General features: G+C 39.1%; 2 protein-coding genes and 1 non-coding gene across 5 annotated transcripts in view; 2 read left to right on the top strand and 1 right to left on the bottom strand.

Annotated features, from left to right (window-relative positions):
* CPNE3 (copine 3) overlaps positions 1-535 on the bottom strand; it is a 31,546-nt gene extending 31,011 nt beyond the window's left edge. Inside the window, exon 1 of the mRNA XM_040546279.1 lies at positions 410-535. The gene's annotated coding sequence lies outside the window, so the exon portion shown is untranslated. The remainder of the gene's footprint in view (positions 1-409) is intronic.
* RMDN1 (regulator of microtubule dynamics 1) lies at positions 505-16,984 on the top strand. Of its 3 annotated transcripts, XM_040546285.1 has the most exons (11): positions 505-732; positions 904-1,015; positions 2,967-3,054; positions 4,330-4,489; positions 5,164-5,253; positions 5,950-6,005; positions 8,064-8,151; positions 9,296-9,326; positions 11,800-11,933; positions 13,952-14,024; positions 15,295-16,984. In XM_040546285.1, exons 1-10 carry the CDS (start codon positions 505-507, stop codon positions 13,988-13,990), a joined length of 1,026 nt encoding a protein of 341 aa, XP_040402219.1. In that variant the 3' UTR covers positions 13,991-14,024; positions 15,295-16,984. The 3 variants fall into 3 exon arrangements, with proteins under 3 accessions (XP_040402219.1, XP_040402218.1, XP_040402220.1); XM_040546284.1 differs by lacking the exon at positions 15,295-16,984 and having other exon boundaries at positions 13,952-14,140; XM_040546286.1 differs by lacking the exons at positions 5,164-5,253; positions 15,295-16,984 and having other exon boundaries at positions 13,952-14,140.
* Positions 9,538-9,609, top strand: TRNAE-CUC. Its single transcript has one exon. It is a non-coding gene; the product is annotated as a tRNA-Glu (tRNA).
* Positions 16,985-17,003: the final 19 nt, after the last annotated feature.

Below are 17,003 nucleotides of genomic sequence, written 5' to 3'. Positions count from 1 at the left end.
AACAACAAAAACTCTGCGGGAACCGGACGCCTTGTTTGCTGTCACTTTCTTTAAGGAAAGCCGATGACTCCTGCCAGCCTCCTCTCCGAGGGGTGAAGGCGAGTTTCTGAGGACCCCAAACCGGCACGCAGCCCTCACAAGTTCAGGCGGGCGGCACTGACGGGGCTTCGCTACTTGGAGCAGGCGGCTCAGTGCTCGCAGGAGGCTGCTCCGGGGCCGCTCTCCTGCGGCAGGAGCGCAGCAGCCACCCGCGAGGACAGTTCACAACAGCCCTCGGTTACCTCAGCCGCCGCCCGTACCCGGGGAGCGGAGCCCTGCCCGGAGGGGCCCCACCCGGGCGGCAGCGCGGTGCCCGAACCCGTTCCCTACCGGAGCAGCCGCGACCCCCTCCCCGCCGCCAGCCCCTCACCTGCGGCAGCGGACAGCGACTCCCTCTCCCCGCGGCGGCTCCGCCACGCCCGCACCGAGCAGCCCCGCTCCACCCCGAGGGCACCGAGGGAGAGCATGCGCGGCTCCCCCCGGCGGAATGGGCCGGCCTCGGCCTCGTCTCGCCCCGGCCGGCCCCGCTGCCAGCACCGCCCCCGCCGGCGGAGGTGTGAAATGGCGGCGGGTAATGTCATGGCGGCGCTGCTGTCGCGGACCCTCAGCTGCCGCTCCTTCCGCCCGCTGCTAGGGCGGGCGGGGGTCGCCACAGGAGGCCCGCGGGGCTGGGGAGGGCCCGGCCGGAGCCAGGTAGCCGGGGGCAGCGGGCCCTGCCTGTCGTCGTCCTCCCCGGGACACCTCAGCCGGTGGGGGGGGGGTGCGGGCTGTGAACCTGAAATATAACTGTGGTACTAGAGATGAGAAAAAACAATAATTCAGAGAAACAACGTTTATTAACGCACATTTTATGATCCCGTGCAGGTGCTTAGAAAAAGCCCTAAAAGGGGGGTTGCGCTCTCAGCGGGGTCCTTCTTGGTTTATGAAGCTTCCAAGCTGGTTTCTGGCTTTGCTGAGGTTCATGCAAGTTTCAAAGGTAATGTTAATGGGTCGTTCTAATGTGAAGCATAAGGTTTTTACTGCCAGGATTATGTAGAAAGATGGTGTAATGCTTTTGAGGTTCTCCACTCAGGCTGTGTGCAGGATGTTTCTCTGACAGGGTTTTGAATTAGTTCAGGGCTTTAAAGCATGGTAGCAGTTTAATAAGGAATTTATTGTCACTGAAAGCAAATATAATCTGATAACATAGAGAGGATGAGATCAATGCACAAGGTGTATGTTTGGGTGTAGTTTGTCACCCAAGCTTTAAGTAACTCATTGAGAAAGATAAGGTTCAGTTGGGAACACAGACCAAGCTCTAATCAATTTCTGGAATTCTAGTTAATTGAGATTTTCTATATGAACACCATGGAATTCTCATTTAATGTAGTCGAGTAGCACTGAGATTGTGTTTCAAAAAAAGTGAGAAATACCCTGTGTTTTTGTTACACTAAAAAGAAGTAAAAGTCTTATTTACATAAAACACCTAGCTAATAGGTTGTTCAGAATATTGAATTCTGACCATTCAGTTATTAGATAAGACAGTACTGACAGTGCTGTTCAGGATGTCTCAGGAAGCAAACATAATTCACTGAAGTTACTTTAATGCTGAATATGCACTATGAGGCTTATCTTAGACACTTAAATCCAAAATCCATGTAGACCATTATTGTATCTTTGAAATTGTTGATAGAAGGCATTTAGAGATGACAAGGTTAAAAAGTTATCCAGAATGCCGTAATCTTCAGTGATTTATATTCTAGGAGCTTTTAAAGCTGAACATAAGACTTTTGTATTTAGTAGTCTTCAGTGGTTTTTTTTTCTTCTATAAATAAAACTATGTTGTGAAATAGGACTACTATATTCAGTAGATAACTTGAAAAATAAAGTTTATAAATGTAACTTTTACGAAGCATGGATTGAGCTTATGTTTTCACATAAAAGTTTGATCACAGACCAAGGAGTAACACCAAGGAGGTGATAGCATAGCTGAAAATTCTAAATGAAATTAGGTGAGACGTTTTACTTAGTGTCATTTTTTCATGTTTAATGTTGGTAGAAGAATAAACTCAGAGTTTTGCTCTTATACCTTCGTATACTTCAATAGAATGATCTACCTGCTGCCATTTTTTTCCCTAATTCCGTCTGTTCTCCTGCTAGAATCCTGTATTGTGAATTGTTTGATATGTCTGTGGAATACTGTTTTGTGTACTATATACATATATATTATTACATTATATTCAGCCAGTTGCGGAAATCATATTCCTCCATTGCTGTTGTCAGGGTTTTAAAATATTCTCTAGAAGAATTTAAATGCTGTAAGTACAATGAATACTTAGCTTATAAATTGATAAAAAGCCAACACTGATTTTTCGAATCTGAAGAGCTTCAGTCAGAAAATCTTTGACCGATGTTTCATTTTGGCTTGTTGAGTAAGGTAATGAGCCGTACTCAATCTGTGATTGTCTTTGGCAAAACTATGAAACTGTATTGAGAACCAAGAATATTTTAACAAAATTCATTTTTTTAAAGATTATTACAATTAAATTCTGTATGTGTACTAGCGAAGATTTTTCATTATCCTTTTCTGCCATTTTTACAAAGAAAACAAATTGCTTCCAGTGTCTGATGCTTTAAGAAAGACATTTTTGAATGTTAAATCCATTAAGCATCCACAGGTCGCTTTGTTGCTCAAGCCCACTCCCCAATTGCATGACAGAGAGGCACGTATTCAGCACTGTATCTCTTCCTACTTGTTCATTGCAAATAGCTTATCTGAGTCTGCCGTGCATGAAAGTAGTTGTTCAGAACGATGGCCTAAAAATTAAGTAACTTGTTCTTTGTGTTTCAGTTAGACTGACTTGCTCTGAAACATTTTGTTTATACCTTAATATCCTAAATACATGCAATTTATTTGTCTGTTTCCACAATTCTCATTCTTTTTTAAGTGGCAGAAGTTATAGAGCAAGCAGACTACCTGTACGGGAGTGGAGAAACTGAAAAGCTGTATCGGTTGCTGGTTCAGCATAAAGATAGGTACTTGACTGAATTGAATATCTACACATTACTTTTTTTTTTTAATGTGTTCTTTTATACCAGTTTTCAACTAATATTCTTGTTGTGCTATGCTGGGGAACCTTGCTTTCATCTTTATTTAAATAGGAAAGGATTCTTGATCTTTTTCTTCCCCATGGAAAAATGAATGACAAAAGTACTGATTTTTAGCTGAGTGCAGCTGTAGAATCTGAGGGTTAACATTTAAGGCTTTCATTCCTGCAGGGAGGTTTTAGGTATGTTTGGTTTATTACTTTAAAAATTCTTTAAAAAAAATCGTGGAAAAAGTCACAGCATGTCTACACATTACTGTAAGGACCACAGTATCTAGAATTTAGGCATTGACAATTTTTGAGCCTTTTTTTCATGGCTTACCAGCTGTTCCTTCTTTCTGTTTTCATTTGTCTCCTGTTAGGATTTGAGTGTGAACAGAAAAAGCTCCTTACTAATGCAGTTATGTCTTAGCTACGCAAAACGTTTCAGATAAGTGAACAAACAGGCTGCTTAAGGAAAAAGCAGAAAATGCATAGATAAATTAAGAGTCCTTTCCTTTGGAAACAAGGCATCTCCTAGAACACTTCTGGAGGAAGTTAACTATTCAGTTGTTTTCAGATGGTTTGCTTTGTTTTTTTGTTTTTGCTCTTTGGTTCTTGACAGAGGCACAAGTACAAAGGCTGGGAAGTTAAAGGAGGGTCCTGGCCTTCAAGGGACACGGTGCCGTAAGCAAGCTGTAACCTTGCTCCTAAGTGTATAACAATGCTTCTTACTCTGTGAGAAGTAATGATCCCCCGTAGCTGTACTTAACGTTTTTGTGATGTGGCTGAAAAATTAGTCTGCTAGTTCTGTGTTACTCCATTAATGACAGCAGGACTGTGCTATGCACCGAGCATGACTCAGTTTGACTCCAGAAAAGAAAACTGGCTTTGATGGGTATTCTGAGTCTAGCAGTGACTCAGGTATGTTTTCTAATATTTTTGCTTTCTGGTAGTTTTGACTTTGGTACTCCCATTTGTAGAGGGGAGTGGAATGTTTTATGACCAGGCAGCAAAAACCTCTGAAATGCATTTCAGACAGGTATCCTCAGTGTATAATGGCAGGCTTTCATGTGTTGTTTGTTACCTTGAAGTTGTATATGGCATAGCATGGCAGATGATATTATAACCCACTTGAGATACATATTGAGAGACTTATTGGAGACCTTTGCTAGCTTTGTTGCCATTGTTACTTTAAAACATTTGTGTTTCTGTTCATAACTAGTGAGGATGCAGAGTTACTGTGGCGGCTGGCACGAGCATCACGAGATTTAGCTCAGCTAAGTAGTACTTCTGCAGAGGAGAAAAGACAACTGGTGTATGAAGCCCTTGAGTATGCAAAAAAGGCACTTGAAAAAAATGAATCAAATTTTGCAGCACACAAGGTGAGCCAAGCAAAATAACTCAACTGAAATCTTGTTCCTTGATATCTGCCAGTGAAAACTGGAACAAATGTCATCGTGCTGTTTCAGCAAACTTCAGCATAATTTAACTTTTCAGTTAAGAATGCATGATTCTCACTCTAATTTTCTCTCTTGCTTCTCATTCTCACTGATTTGTTTCTAAGATCAGAGTCAGACTTTTGCAGCTAAATTTCCTGTACACAGGAAACAGAAATTGGTTTAATGTGTGCAGGACCATGGGAACAGGTGACAGATCACATTGATTACAACTGATCTTCTCTGAAAAACGTTTTACATGCCACACATCCAGCATGCTGTCTCTGTGTGCAGTTGTAGCTCTATAGAGTTTCATTGGAAAGACTTCAGGCTTTGGCTTCATTTCAGTAATTTTTGTGTGCTGCTTCTCTCAGGCAGAGAGGTAACAAAGTATAGTCAATTGTGTTGGCATCTCGGATAAGAGGTGGATGTCGATTCGCTTATCTGTGCAGACTAGCAGGTTGCTCTGACGCTGCTAGAACTGTTCATAACAAATACTTCTTGCTTGGTGGTGGTGGTGGCGGCTGTTCTGTGTTGTGTTTTTTGTTGTTGTTGTGTTTTTTTTTTACTAGTACTATAGTGCTTTATTAAGTGTTTTATTTTTGTACTTCGAATTACAGTGGTATGCCATTTGTATCAGTGATGTCGGAGATTATGAAGGAATCAAGGTTAAAATTGCAAATGCCTTTGTTATCAAAGAGCATTTTCAGGTAATGTAAATGGTTGTTTGGTTGGTTGATTTTTTCTTTGCATATGATAGCTGCAATGTGTCCAATACATAGATTTTTTAACACTTATGAACTGGCTGTTGGTGAAAACTTGCAAATGTACTTCTGTTCAAATCTCCTGGTCACAATTTGATTTTGGGGGTTATTGTGACAGTGTGGGATTCCAAAGCAACAAGGGATACAAATTAGCTCCTGCTGTAAACTAAGTCTCTATAGAAGAGAGTCTTGAAATAGCTGAAGTGCTTTTGCCATCTCTTAGGACTAGATAAAGTATAGCTGTGCTATTGAGAAATGGGTGTGTGGCCATCCTTATAAGTGTGGATTGTGTACCGGTAAAGGACAAGTACTGGAGAAGATAAAGGACTACTGAATAACTTTGTATCACCAGAAATTATATCAGAGTCTGAACACGTCAAGTCTCATGTGAAACTCTTACTGACCTGTTAACCGTGAGTGCTTAGAAATCTGTCAGTGTCTTCAGTTTTTTGGAGGTGAGCCGATTCAGTTGTGCACTGAATAAATACTGTGTCCTTGAAATTCTACACACAGTTAATGTGGTTTAATTACTAGTAGTGGAACAAGTCAATGTTTCTTTATTGTTTAATGTATTTTAAGCCAGATGTGACAGAATAAACTTTTACATCTTTGTTTGTTTGTTTGTTTTTCCACTTGCACTAGAGAGCCATTGAACTGAATCCAAAGGATGCAACATCAATTCATCTTATGGGCATTTGGTAAGATGCATTTTAAACAAAACTTAACGTGTAGCAAAGAGAAGTGCTAGAATATATGCTAGAATATGGCAAAGAAAAATGTCAGAATAGAAGTGGACTGTATGAATTGCAGAAATGCTTAAAATAATTCAGTGGCTTGTAATTAGTTGATTCAAGCATGGAAACCTATTGAATGGCACAGGAGGTCATGCCTTGAAAACATCTGGCTGTTAATTCTTATACAGTTCAAAAAGATGAAAAAATATTCGTTCATTGAATTTCTTTGTTTCACTGTATTGAACTATTAAAAACTTATTTTCCAGACCTTTATCTCCATAACACGCAAGTCATATTGTTCTGACTAGTGTGAATGGAGACAAAACTCAACACTGAACCTACACTGAATTTCACTGATGGCTGCAACTTAATACAGTCTGCCTATCATGAAAAGCAATCAAATGTGATACCTGTTCATAAAATACTTCCTCTATTATCTGTCATGATACTGTTTTTTAAAAGTTACATTGAAGTAAATGCAGCTTGTGACTATATGTGCATTACCAAAATCTTTGACATTGAATTTACTGCTCAGTTAAATTTGTACTAAGAATTACTGTTACAATGCAGGCAAAGGACTGGAAATACAGCTTTTCATACTAACAGCATTTTCTGTGGAAGCAATTTGGTTGAACACAGTATCTTTTACTCGTTATTGAGAGATTCCAGATAGCATTTCTGGTTATATAATGTAGTGCCTTTGGCCTCTGCCAGATGTTTTACAGGAAATCTCTACTATGAGACTGAGAGGTTGCAAATAAATAAAGCCAAAGGATTTGAAAAGAAATCCTAAAAATCACAGCTACTTTCTCTGTGGCTTTTCTGGACTGCTGAATATCAGAAGTCTTATTTCAGATTTTCAGTATCTCAGTGTTACTTATTCCTACATGACCTAACCCCTGCAGTAGTCCAGATGTTTAGGCAGATGTGTATACTCCCAACTGAATGAGCTTCAATGTCACTTTTGAGATAGGAAGCCTGTTCTGGAAAGGTATTTTAAACATTGTTCCTAAGGAAAAATAGAAAGATAAGAAATTTGAGGATTGTTATTTTGGGTACTAAAATATCCCCATGTTGAATGATTACATATATTCATTACTGATCCCCAGAGCATCTTCATCTGAAACTGGAATTTCATATCAGTCAATTCTTGAGTATTATTCTCATTTCTTTTCCTAGTATTTACTGGACTGAACCTCTCTTACTGGCATTTCTGATAAGGCACGTCTGATGGCAAACTTTCAACTTAGTTTGTTTTCCATGCCCTGCTCCTCCCCTTGCCCCCAAACACTTCCATATTTGCACTCATTAATCTTTCACCTCCTCCTGTGTGTTCTGCTTTATGCAGTGAATAAAACATTTTTATCATCATCGTGTGAGAGTAATAAAAGTGAATAGTGCTGTTTAATGTTAGACCTGGAATGTTCTATGTATTTGAAATACTTAAATATTTAATCCTTTCACTGTCTCTAAGAAAGGTGACTAATTACCTTTGTTATTCAGTAGATAGGAAAACAGAGTAGAATGGCATAGCCTAGAACACAGTAGTTTGATTCTTAGGTTTATTTTCATTCTTATAGATCAGAGTCTTTCAGGAATGTGCTGCACATCTGCTTTTGTGTATTAATAATTGAGGAAAAACGAGGTAATGTTGAGGTAAGGCAGTGACATTACTCAGTTGTGCTGTATTGTTGCATATATTTTAGAACAATATAAAATGCTCATTAATTGTTAAAATACTACAAGCTGAAAGGCTGTCTCATGTTTAATAACTGTCTCCAGCCTAATGTAATAAAAGTTCCCAGTAGAAGACACACCAAAACCTCTTTAGCCAAACTTTGCAGCAATTTCAAACACCTTGCAATTGTGTTGTGGAGTTGTAAGAACTTGCTTATAGAACCTGCAGCGTGACTGTGGGTTTTGTGACTCTTGGCAACAACCAGTCATGATATCCAAGGTCTGAGAATGTTCGTTCAAAGGAGAAATGTGAAGGGTGTTAATAAATGTTTCCTTTTGCTCCAGGTGTTATTCCTTTGCTGAAATGCCATGGTACCAACGAAAAATAGCTGCAATGCTATTTGCAACACCTCCAACTTCCACTTATCAAGAGGTACAATAAGAAAATGTTTCATAGATTATTTCCCCTGCAGAGCTGTTGATATACTTCTACTAATTTAAATGCAAAATGTAACAGCTTGATTTGTTACTTACCACTAACAAATACCTTTTTTCTCATCCTCTGGCAGCCATTGTAATCTTTGTTTTCTATTGGAACAACAACAATCCTGGCCCACAATCTTTTGTTCTTTTAAGTTGTGAGGGGTGAGTGAGTCACTAGAAAGTAATTGTAGAAGGTTGCTTGCTGTTAACACAAAAAGCAGTTGATCTGTTTTAAAAAAGTTTTCTCTCTTTTTCATGGAATGTCAAGCTTTTAAGTTTTGCTGAAAATCACTTTTGGAAGAATACAGAATGTCAGCTAGGATTTCAAATACTGCAGAATCTTACCAATCCCGATATCAACTTGTGCAGAGCGCTTAAAGCAGCTAAGCTTAAAGCAGACTTGTCCCAGAGTCAGTAGTTGAGCCATACTGATAAGACTTATGCAGTTTCAATACAAAAACTGCTTTGTAGATACATGCACACTTTAAATTCTCTGGTAGTATTTTCCCTCCAGCTGGTAACATTAAGAAGAGATAAGTGAAATTTCTGAGGTGCAGTATGTGAAACTAGTTGAAAAATGTGTGTGTGTTTCATAAAGGTTTATCTTCAAGTAGGAAGATACTGCCTGGTGTTCTGTAGGACTCAGTTCTCTCTGAAGTATTTGTCAGTATTAATTACGTGAACGATAAACCTTGTTTTGTCTATTAAATTTATACATGAGAACTGGCTTGGAGGGACTGTGGATACACTGGAAGGTAGAAATGAAATTCAAAATGGTCTTGTTGAGTTGGAGATTGGAAATATACCATCAAACTTGCTAGGGACAAACAGGAGGTACTACACCTACAGTGGAACAATAAACACTGATAGAGGAAGGAAAATAGCTGGATAAGTAGTTCTGTGGAAAAGAGGCCGAATCTGGTTGTACATTGAATGAGAACAATCTGTAACATGCTAAATTAACAGAAATAAAATGATGGCTAGGAGGACATAGGTGTCCTTCAGCTATGTTGAACGTGCATAGTACTTTAGTTTGACTGCTGTGTTCAGTTTACCATGGTCCATTTTAAAGAAGACAACCTTCTCTTTTGCAGGCTCTGCGTTACTTCCACATGGCAGAGGAAGGTAATTCTTGTAGCTTTTTGTAGGTAGAATGCTATCATCTACTGCAGGTTGTCACGCATAAACCTTTAGCTTCTGGAATTATTTTAGTAGCCTATGGTAAATGTATCAGCTTTAGTGGTAGTCTACTGGGCTGTTAGGCAGGAAGGTGTCTGAGAGATGCTCAGAGTATATCACTCGCTTATTATCGGTACGGAGACTATTGCTATCACGCTCCCTGGTGGTCTAGTGGTTAGGATTCGGCGCTCTCACCGCCGCGGCCCGGGTTCGATTCCCGGTCAGGGAAGAGTACTTTTGAGTCAGCGACGTGCCCTCTCCGTTCAGAAGGCTGCCTGACAGCGTTAATCAGGCCCGTGTCGGGCTAACCAGCCTCTGCCGGTCAGGTGATCGTTTCTCTACTCAGCATTGCTGAAGGGCCACACCTGCAGTACTGGGTCCCATTCTAGTCACCCCAGTGCAAGAGAGACACGGCTATACTGGAGAGAGTCCAGAGAAGGGCCAGGCCACCAAGATAAGATGATCAAGGACCTGGAGCACCCTGGGACTGAACAACCTGGGGATGAGGAGGTTCAGAGGGGGATCTCATCAACATCTGTAAGTACAGATGGCAGGGTGGAATGAAGACAGAGCCAGGCTTTTTGCAGTGGTGCCCAGTGCCAGGACAAGAGGAAATGGGCACAAACTGGAACAAAAGGTTTCAGTCTAAACATCAGGCAACACTTTATTTACTGTGCGGGTGGGTGACTGAGCATGGCACAGGTTGCCTAGAGAGGTAGTGCAGTCTCCCTCCTGGGAGACCTTCAAAAGCCACCTGGACAACGTCCAGGGCTCTAGGTGTCCATATTTGAGCAGGAGTTGGACCACATGACCTCCAGAGGTCCCTTCCAAACTCAACCATTCTGTGAGTATATCTTTTTTTCTTTTTTTCTAGATTTTTTTTTTTTACCCTATTAGTAACAACATACATTTCCCCAAGGGATTCAACTGGAATGTACTATTGCAGGGCAAAGAAGCAAGCAAAAGTGAGATTTCTATCTCAGTCTTTCTAGTTCCTTCTTAAAGTTTAAGTCCCCTGTATTTTCAATACGATGACAGAGAAGGCATGTTTTTTGATTTCAGAAGCTATTTGGATCAGAGTACCTATCCAAATAGCCATAAAACTGTCCTCTTATAAAAGAAAATATGTAGTTATTATTTCCCCAAGAGGGAAGCCCCAAGCAAAGCTGATAAGCTGAAAGATATGAGAAGACAATGTTCTGTGAAAGATTTCTCTACAGTTGTATCAATGAGGTTTGATGGAAGGGTTTATTGTCCATCTTTTCCTTTGTATCAAGTAGTGCATCTGTGAACTGGGATGGTAGAGTTAATCTCAAAATGTGCCTCCAAAACACCTTCATACATTTACCCGTATTTGACTTTTTTTTTACTTTTTTTTTTTGAGTGATGTTAGTGGTCCATCTCTGTATTCTTTTCGTGCAGCTATGAAATTTGCTTGCTGGAATTTGAACTGTAAGGACAGAATAATAGACAGTGACTAAAAAATCTAGCAAGTTTTGCAGTATTTCTGAAAGTATCATTATAGCTCATGTTTGCATATTCACATTCTATGTACATGTTTAGTAATTCCATTTTTATTTTTTAATAGAGTAGTATGCTAATCACAGGCAGAGCTACAGCTTATTATTGAAGTTAATGTATTCCTACAGAGTGGGTCCACCTGCTAGAAGAAGAGATAGGAGCAGGCAGCATTGCTGCTGTCAGTCTCTGTCATTTTTACCAAACTACACTTTTTCCTCAGGCAGGAATTTACCTGCCTTTGTGTACTCTATTATTGCACAAAATGTGCAAAAAATGATTGTCAGCATTTTGAATCCTGACCTTAGATCCAAATGCAGAGAAAGCTTCTGCTGTAATGAGTATTAACAGTACGCAAGACTGGTCTTTAATAAAGGTTGATGGGCAAAGTATGTTTTATAAAAGCATCTTCTTAAATTTCTCCTTAAAAAAGGAAAGTTAAACTTTGGTACAAACAACTTTAACTTTTCTTCCTGTGTAGCAAAAGCTAAGCTAAAATGATCTGTATGTACATGGTCTGAAGCTAGGAAATGTGCCTGTTTATTTCCTTGCCTATACTTTCTAAGGTGGTTGCATTGCTTGTTGCACCTACTAGGTCCAGAAGAGAATACAAATTGCAAAGCAAAGCTGTTTCTTATGCATAAACTTACTGCTTTGCTCATTGTGAGGAATCTAGTTTCATTTAGCATATAAATTAATACACTGCTAGCTAACATAACTATAGAAAACCAAATTCTAGAAAGCGAAGTAGTTTTACATTGGGTTCCATCTGTTCTAAAGCCAAAAACTATTAATCTTTTCTGAAATAAGCATTTAAAGGAGTGGTATTATATCATGGCTTTGATAGTATGCTGGTTGTTCAGATGTGCTTATTCAAAGCTTTTCTTCTGTCTCTATACAGCTGACCCAAATTTCTACAGCAAAAATTTGCTCTTTTTGGGGAAGGCATATTTGAAGTTAAACAATAAAAAGATGGCTCTTCTGTGGTTAAGCAAAGCAAAGGATTATCCAGCACATACCGAAGAGGACAAACAGGTAAGAAGCTAAGGATTGAATAATGCAACCACACACAGTAACCAACATGTCACATCACAGCAATGGAATGGTTACCTCAGATGCTGAACTACAATTTGCTCTATATTCCAGGATTACATCCAGGCACCAAAAAATTTTAGTATCTTGGTGACTGCCTCTGAATACAGTGGTTGGAAATGTTCTGTTAATAAAAAACTGTTCTTTCTTCTTCGCGATGTTTTTGTGGTGCTATCAGCAACCCATTCTCAACTGTGTTGCTCAAGTTAAGGCAGGCACCTGAGCTAACCTCTGTCTGTGTGAGCACAGAGTCACTTTTCATAGGCCTAAAACTGGACAGATGGAAATCATATTTTGGAACAGCTAAAAAACACCCCCTTAATGGAATCGTGAGCAGGAGGAAGAGAAATGCATGGGTGCATCAAAAACTTGCTAGATCCGTAAAGCTTAACAGTGCAGGGAAAGATTCAGAGTGCATGAATTGAGACAAATGGAAGCAATGTCTCTGACAGCAAATCTCCTGTGCTAGCAGACAATAAATAGGCACTTAATTACCCTTTTGAACTGCTCAGGATCCTAGTGTGGACAGGTAGGTATCTGCTGCCTACTTAAATATATAGAGAGAGTGCTTCTGGGAGGGTAGTTCATTAGCCTTGTGCAGACCTAATGCTGTATTCAGTGTAAACCACAGAAATTGCGGATTTCTTCAGTGAGCAAGTAATTCTGTTAGCATCAGGACTAATTTCCAGTTTATTTTTCTTATGGTTGATTGACCTAAAAGTCATTTAGCATAAAGCTGCAGTGTGAGATCATGCTTTAACTGTTACAGAAAACGTGTAAATGTGCTGTCATGTTCTGAGTGTCCTAGCTGTAAGAAATACTTCAGAAGGATTCTGCATCTCACACCTCAGAAGAAACACTAGTCAAGTTTTTCCTCCTCTGTGGATTCTCCAGTAAGGTTCAAGCTGTTTCTCCTAGAAGGAGTGAGCTCCTTCAGCAATATCTTTCAGCAGAAACAAATAGAAGTTCTTCCATTTTTTTGCAGTTTTTATAGGAGCTCAATAGCCAAGAGGTGTAGTAGTCTCCGGTCTATATAAAACTATTCCATACTTAGTAATTGCCAAACAAATTGGTGTCTGTATGCAGAGGTGAAACCAATGACGACAAAAGCCTTCCTGCCTTCAGAAGCCAGACAAAAAGAGCCAGTAGTGGCTTTTGTGCGGTAGCCAGGTTGTTAAACTACTCTGCTGCTGCCTCCTGGTGCAAAGATCTGTTTCCTTATCTATCTCCTAAAGCGCTGCACAGCTGCTAAACTGAGGTTGTATTCTCTCTGTTCTGTGGGTTGTTGTGTAAAATGCAAAAATCACAGGTGTCACAAACAGGGGAACTAGACAGTGTAGTCCAGCAAGAAGGAAAGTGGCCTGGGCAAAGAAATTAGAATTCTTGTTTCTGTGTTTGACAGAGATTGGCGTAAGTAGGTATTCTGGCCTTTTCTCATCTCTGACTATCTATAGTATCTGGCTTGCATCGCCTGAACTGCTTGCTCTGTGAAGGCCAGAAGTTTTGTATTCTTTATTTAATACTGATGTCTGCAATCATCTTCAAAATTTATTAGAGTTTACCCAGACTCCCTAGGTTAAGATACTTTTCACACTTCCTTAACTGCCATTCAGAGTTTTGAAAACTCCAGGTTGGTTGGTTGGTTGGTTATGGCCAGGAATAGGATAACTCAGTACATGCTAAGGCTGTAGCAAATCAAGAGCTCATCTGCTGTATTCAGCCCAAATAAACTTACTATTATAATTAACATGTAAGTTAATTATACTGAAGGGACTGGGTGAAGAGGTTTTATTACCATTCATGTTAAAAATGTTAAGCATCTTTAATAGGGGAAGGAAAATGGCTAGTCTTAGGAGAGTAACAAATCTACAGAACTGTGCTGAGACGTTAAGGTGCTTGCATGACAAGTTCTGCTAGAAAAGCCTACAACTACGCTGTATGGTTCTATTTATGTATTTCAGGTACAGAAAGAAGCTTTGGAGTTGCTTAATTCTATATAACAAGAAACAAGATACTGGGAATTCAGTACCTCAGGTGTGAACAGCATAGGAAAAAGACCTTAAATACTACTATTGCTTTTTTGAAGCTGTTAATAAAATACATAGCCTAAACTTGCTATTTCTTTCTATTGTTTCAATTAAATTGTCAACTGGGAAATCTGTTTTATTATGTGATTCTGTTCACATATGTGAGAATAAAAGTGGCAATAAAGGTCTTCAAGGACAAGCAGGGTATATAGTCGGGGGGGAAGCAATTTTTTACACTTCAGCTGCAAGTTAGGGACTAGCATAACTTGTAAGGAAAGGAGATACAGGACCATGACATAGTTTTAAGGCTGCTATTTTTTTCTAGAGCATTATTCTGTATGGTGAAATAGCCTTCAAGAGTAATATACCATATGCTAACATTATTAGATACTGCTACAGTTTTCTGATTAAGGTTCATTACAGATTCTTCTACACAAGCAACCTCAATGCCAATACACTGAAATGGTGGTGTTCGACTTTGCAAGAAGTGCTGTGGTTTTGTAAAGCAGGGAAAACTTAAAAATCCTTTTACGACTGACTGTAGCATTTGCAGGGAGAAAATTTCTATGAAATACGAAATTGTATTGTTCACATTTTGAGAGCATGTAAATTCTGAGACTTTAGTGGCCGACCTTGCCCCAGACTCTGACAACAGGAGGAATGCACATCCCGAATACAGAAGGGCTGGGAACTACAGTTTTGCAGAACATTAAGGAGTAGTTTATTTGTAGAGAGAAAGTTAAACTTCTTGTTCATGCTATAATTTTAGCAGGAATTTTAACCAGAAGAAATTAACCTAGGATCATAGGTTAGGACCATATAATGAAAAAATATACAGTAGTCAATAGCGCAAGGTATTGCCAATAGAAAGTCTAACAATCTAGAACAAATTAACTATAAATACCTACTGTTTTAATATGAAAAGGATCTATAGAAGGATAGCAGGAACATGAAGGGCATAAATTGCTTAACTAACAAGCCAAGCTAATGGCTAGTCAGTTATTAAAAAAAAAACACAGCCAAGAGTCAGTCTAATATTCTAATTCTAGTTTCAGGTGCTGAAACTACTTAGAGGATTATCTTCTCCACTATATTAAAATAATTCCTACTTTTCTATTAGTATAGCACCAAAATGAAGTAACTAGTATTTCAAAATCCAGGGGTGGATGATGCATAGTGCTTCAGAGAGATTCTTGGACACTGAAATTACCTGCATGCCCAAAGCCACTTCTGGTAGCCTTGTTGCAGCAGCACTGTCTGTGCTTTTTCTGTTATAGAAACTAGTACCTGCACAAAGGAAAGTGATCTGGGTACCAAGTGAAGATCAGTGGTTGTTTAGAAGAAAGCAGTTGCTGACTTCCTTGCAGGAAAAAAGGAACACACAGCACCTGTGAACTATAGCATAGCTCCCTCCAGTAGTATTTCCATGTCAGTGTCTGAGCCCAAGCCTTTGCTGCTTGCCTGCTCTTCAGATGCCTCTTCCTCCCTGGCCTAAGTGCAGCTGAATTATGGGCAACACAGATGGAAAAGAAATGGCAATGCAGTATTACTGGAAGTCTCAGCTCTGGATATCCAAGTTAACTGCATGCACCTGCACAAGTACATAGATTGTTCTTCATGTTCTTTTGCTTCTTGAGCCATGCTTGTAGTGAGTCTCTGAAGCCAACTAATAGATCGTGCATAGAAGGACACGGGGTTTTATTTTTCCCTTGCTCACTGTTACCCACAGGAAAAATTTACAGTCACGAGACAGCTGAAGTTACCAAAACAATAAAGCAACTACATTCTTGTGATGTGCTGTCTTTTTTATTATTATTATTATTCGCTTACTCACAGATTCACAAAGTTCAGCAGTTGGTAGTGGGTTACCAAGTCATTCATTAGTGCAAATTCATAAAGTTCAACGACATTTAGCCCTCTTAACTGTCTTTTAGGCGAGCCACACACACTTCTGTTGCCCTGCCTTTGACTTTTTTTTTTAAAGCTTCCTCCATTCTAACCAGCATAAACCATAATTTAGGTGGATTTACACTTGAAATTAATGATATATTTATGAAAATGGCTTTGCAGAAGATATTTGGTGTAGTATGAAAAACCTTCAAATGGCAGTTGTTGAACCTCTTATGGGAAGTTAACGCAAGCTAGCAGTCTGTCGGGTCAGTTGCAGTACCGCTGCTATCAAGGTTCCGTACAGGTAACAGCTCCACAGCAAACTGTGCATTTGGAATACAAAGCCTCAGGAGAATCCGATATGTAGAAAAATAAAATTTTGGCAGAATTCAGTTGCTGTATTGGAAAGATAAAAGAACAGATATAGCTATTTTTTTTCTGCATGTACACTTTTAACAGTGCAATATGATATGTTACAGAAATGTTTTTAATCATAGTCTAAGAAATCATTTTCATGTGTGTACAAAAATTCTGTATAAGTTAAATGTAATGGAATTTACAGTTAATATTAAAGCATAATACAAATGGTAATTTAAAACATTTTTATTATAGGGAAGCACAGTTTGCTAAAAAGTAGCATTTAATATAATTCACATGAATAAAGTGTGGTAACTTTTTTTAAATATCTTTGCAGTTCAGCAAATGCCCTCAACACCAAAAAAAATCACTTTTTATTACTGTGTACTTAGGAGAAACTTGGTCTACATAAAAGAATGACAGGCTTTAGACATACTTAATTCAGGTACATCTGAATTTCTACAGGAACTTAAGAGGAATAAGAGTATTTAATACTTTAAAATACTTTTAACTGTGCAAAGCTTATATAACTTTATTTTATTTGGGTTTACTAGATCCAATAACTGAAACTGAACATGAGCATAGAAAGCAGCAAAGTTCACATTACCTTTTGTAGACCCTTACATCTCAGTTTACATTAATATACTCTGTGAAGTTGTGAAAAGAATATAGATTGAAAAAGTAAAAAAAAAAAAAAAAAAAAAAAACACACACCTGTAAGACACCAGACCAAGGAGAT

The sequence above is a fragment of the Cygnus olor genome, chromosome 2, assembly GCF_009769625.2.
Source record: "Cygnus olor isolate bCygOlo1 chromosome 2, bCygOlo1.pri.v2, whole genome shotgun sequence".
In the NCBI taxonomy this organism is placed as follows: Eukaryota; Metazoa; Chordata; class Aves; order Anseriformes; family Anatidae; genus Cygnus; species Cygnus olor.
Note: the sequence above shows the minus strand (reverse complement) of the source record. Positions and strands in the feature narration are given on the sequence as shown.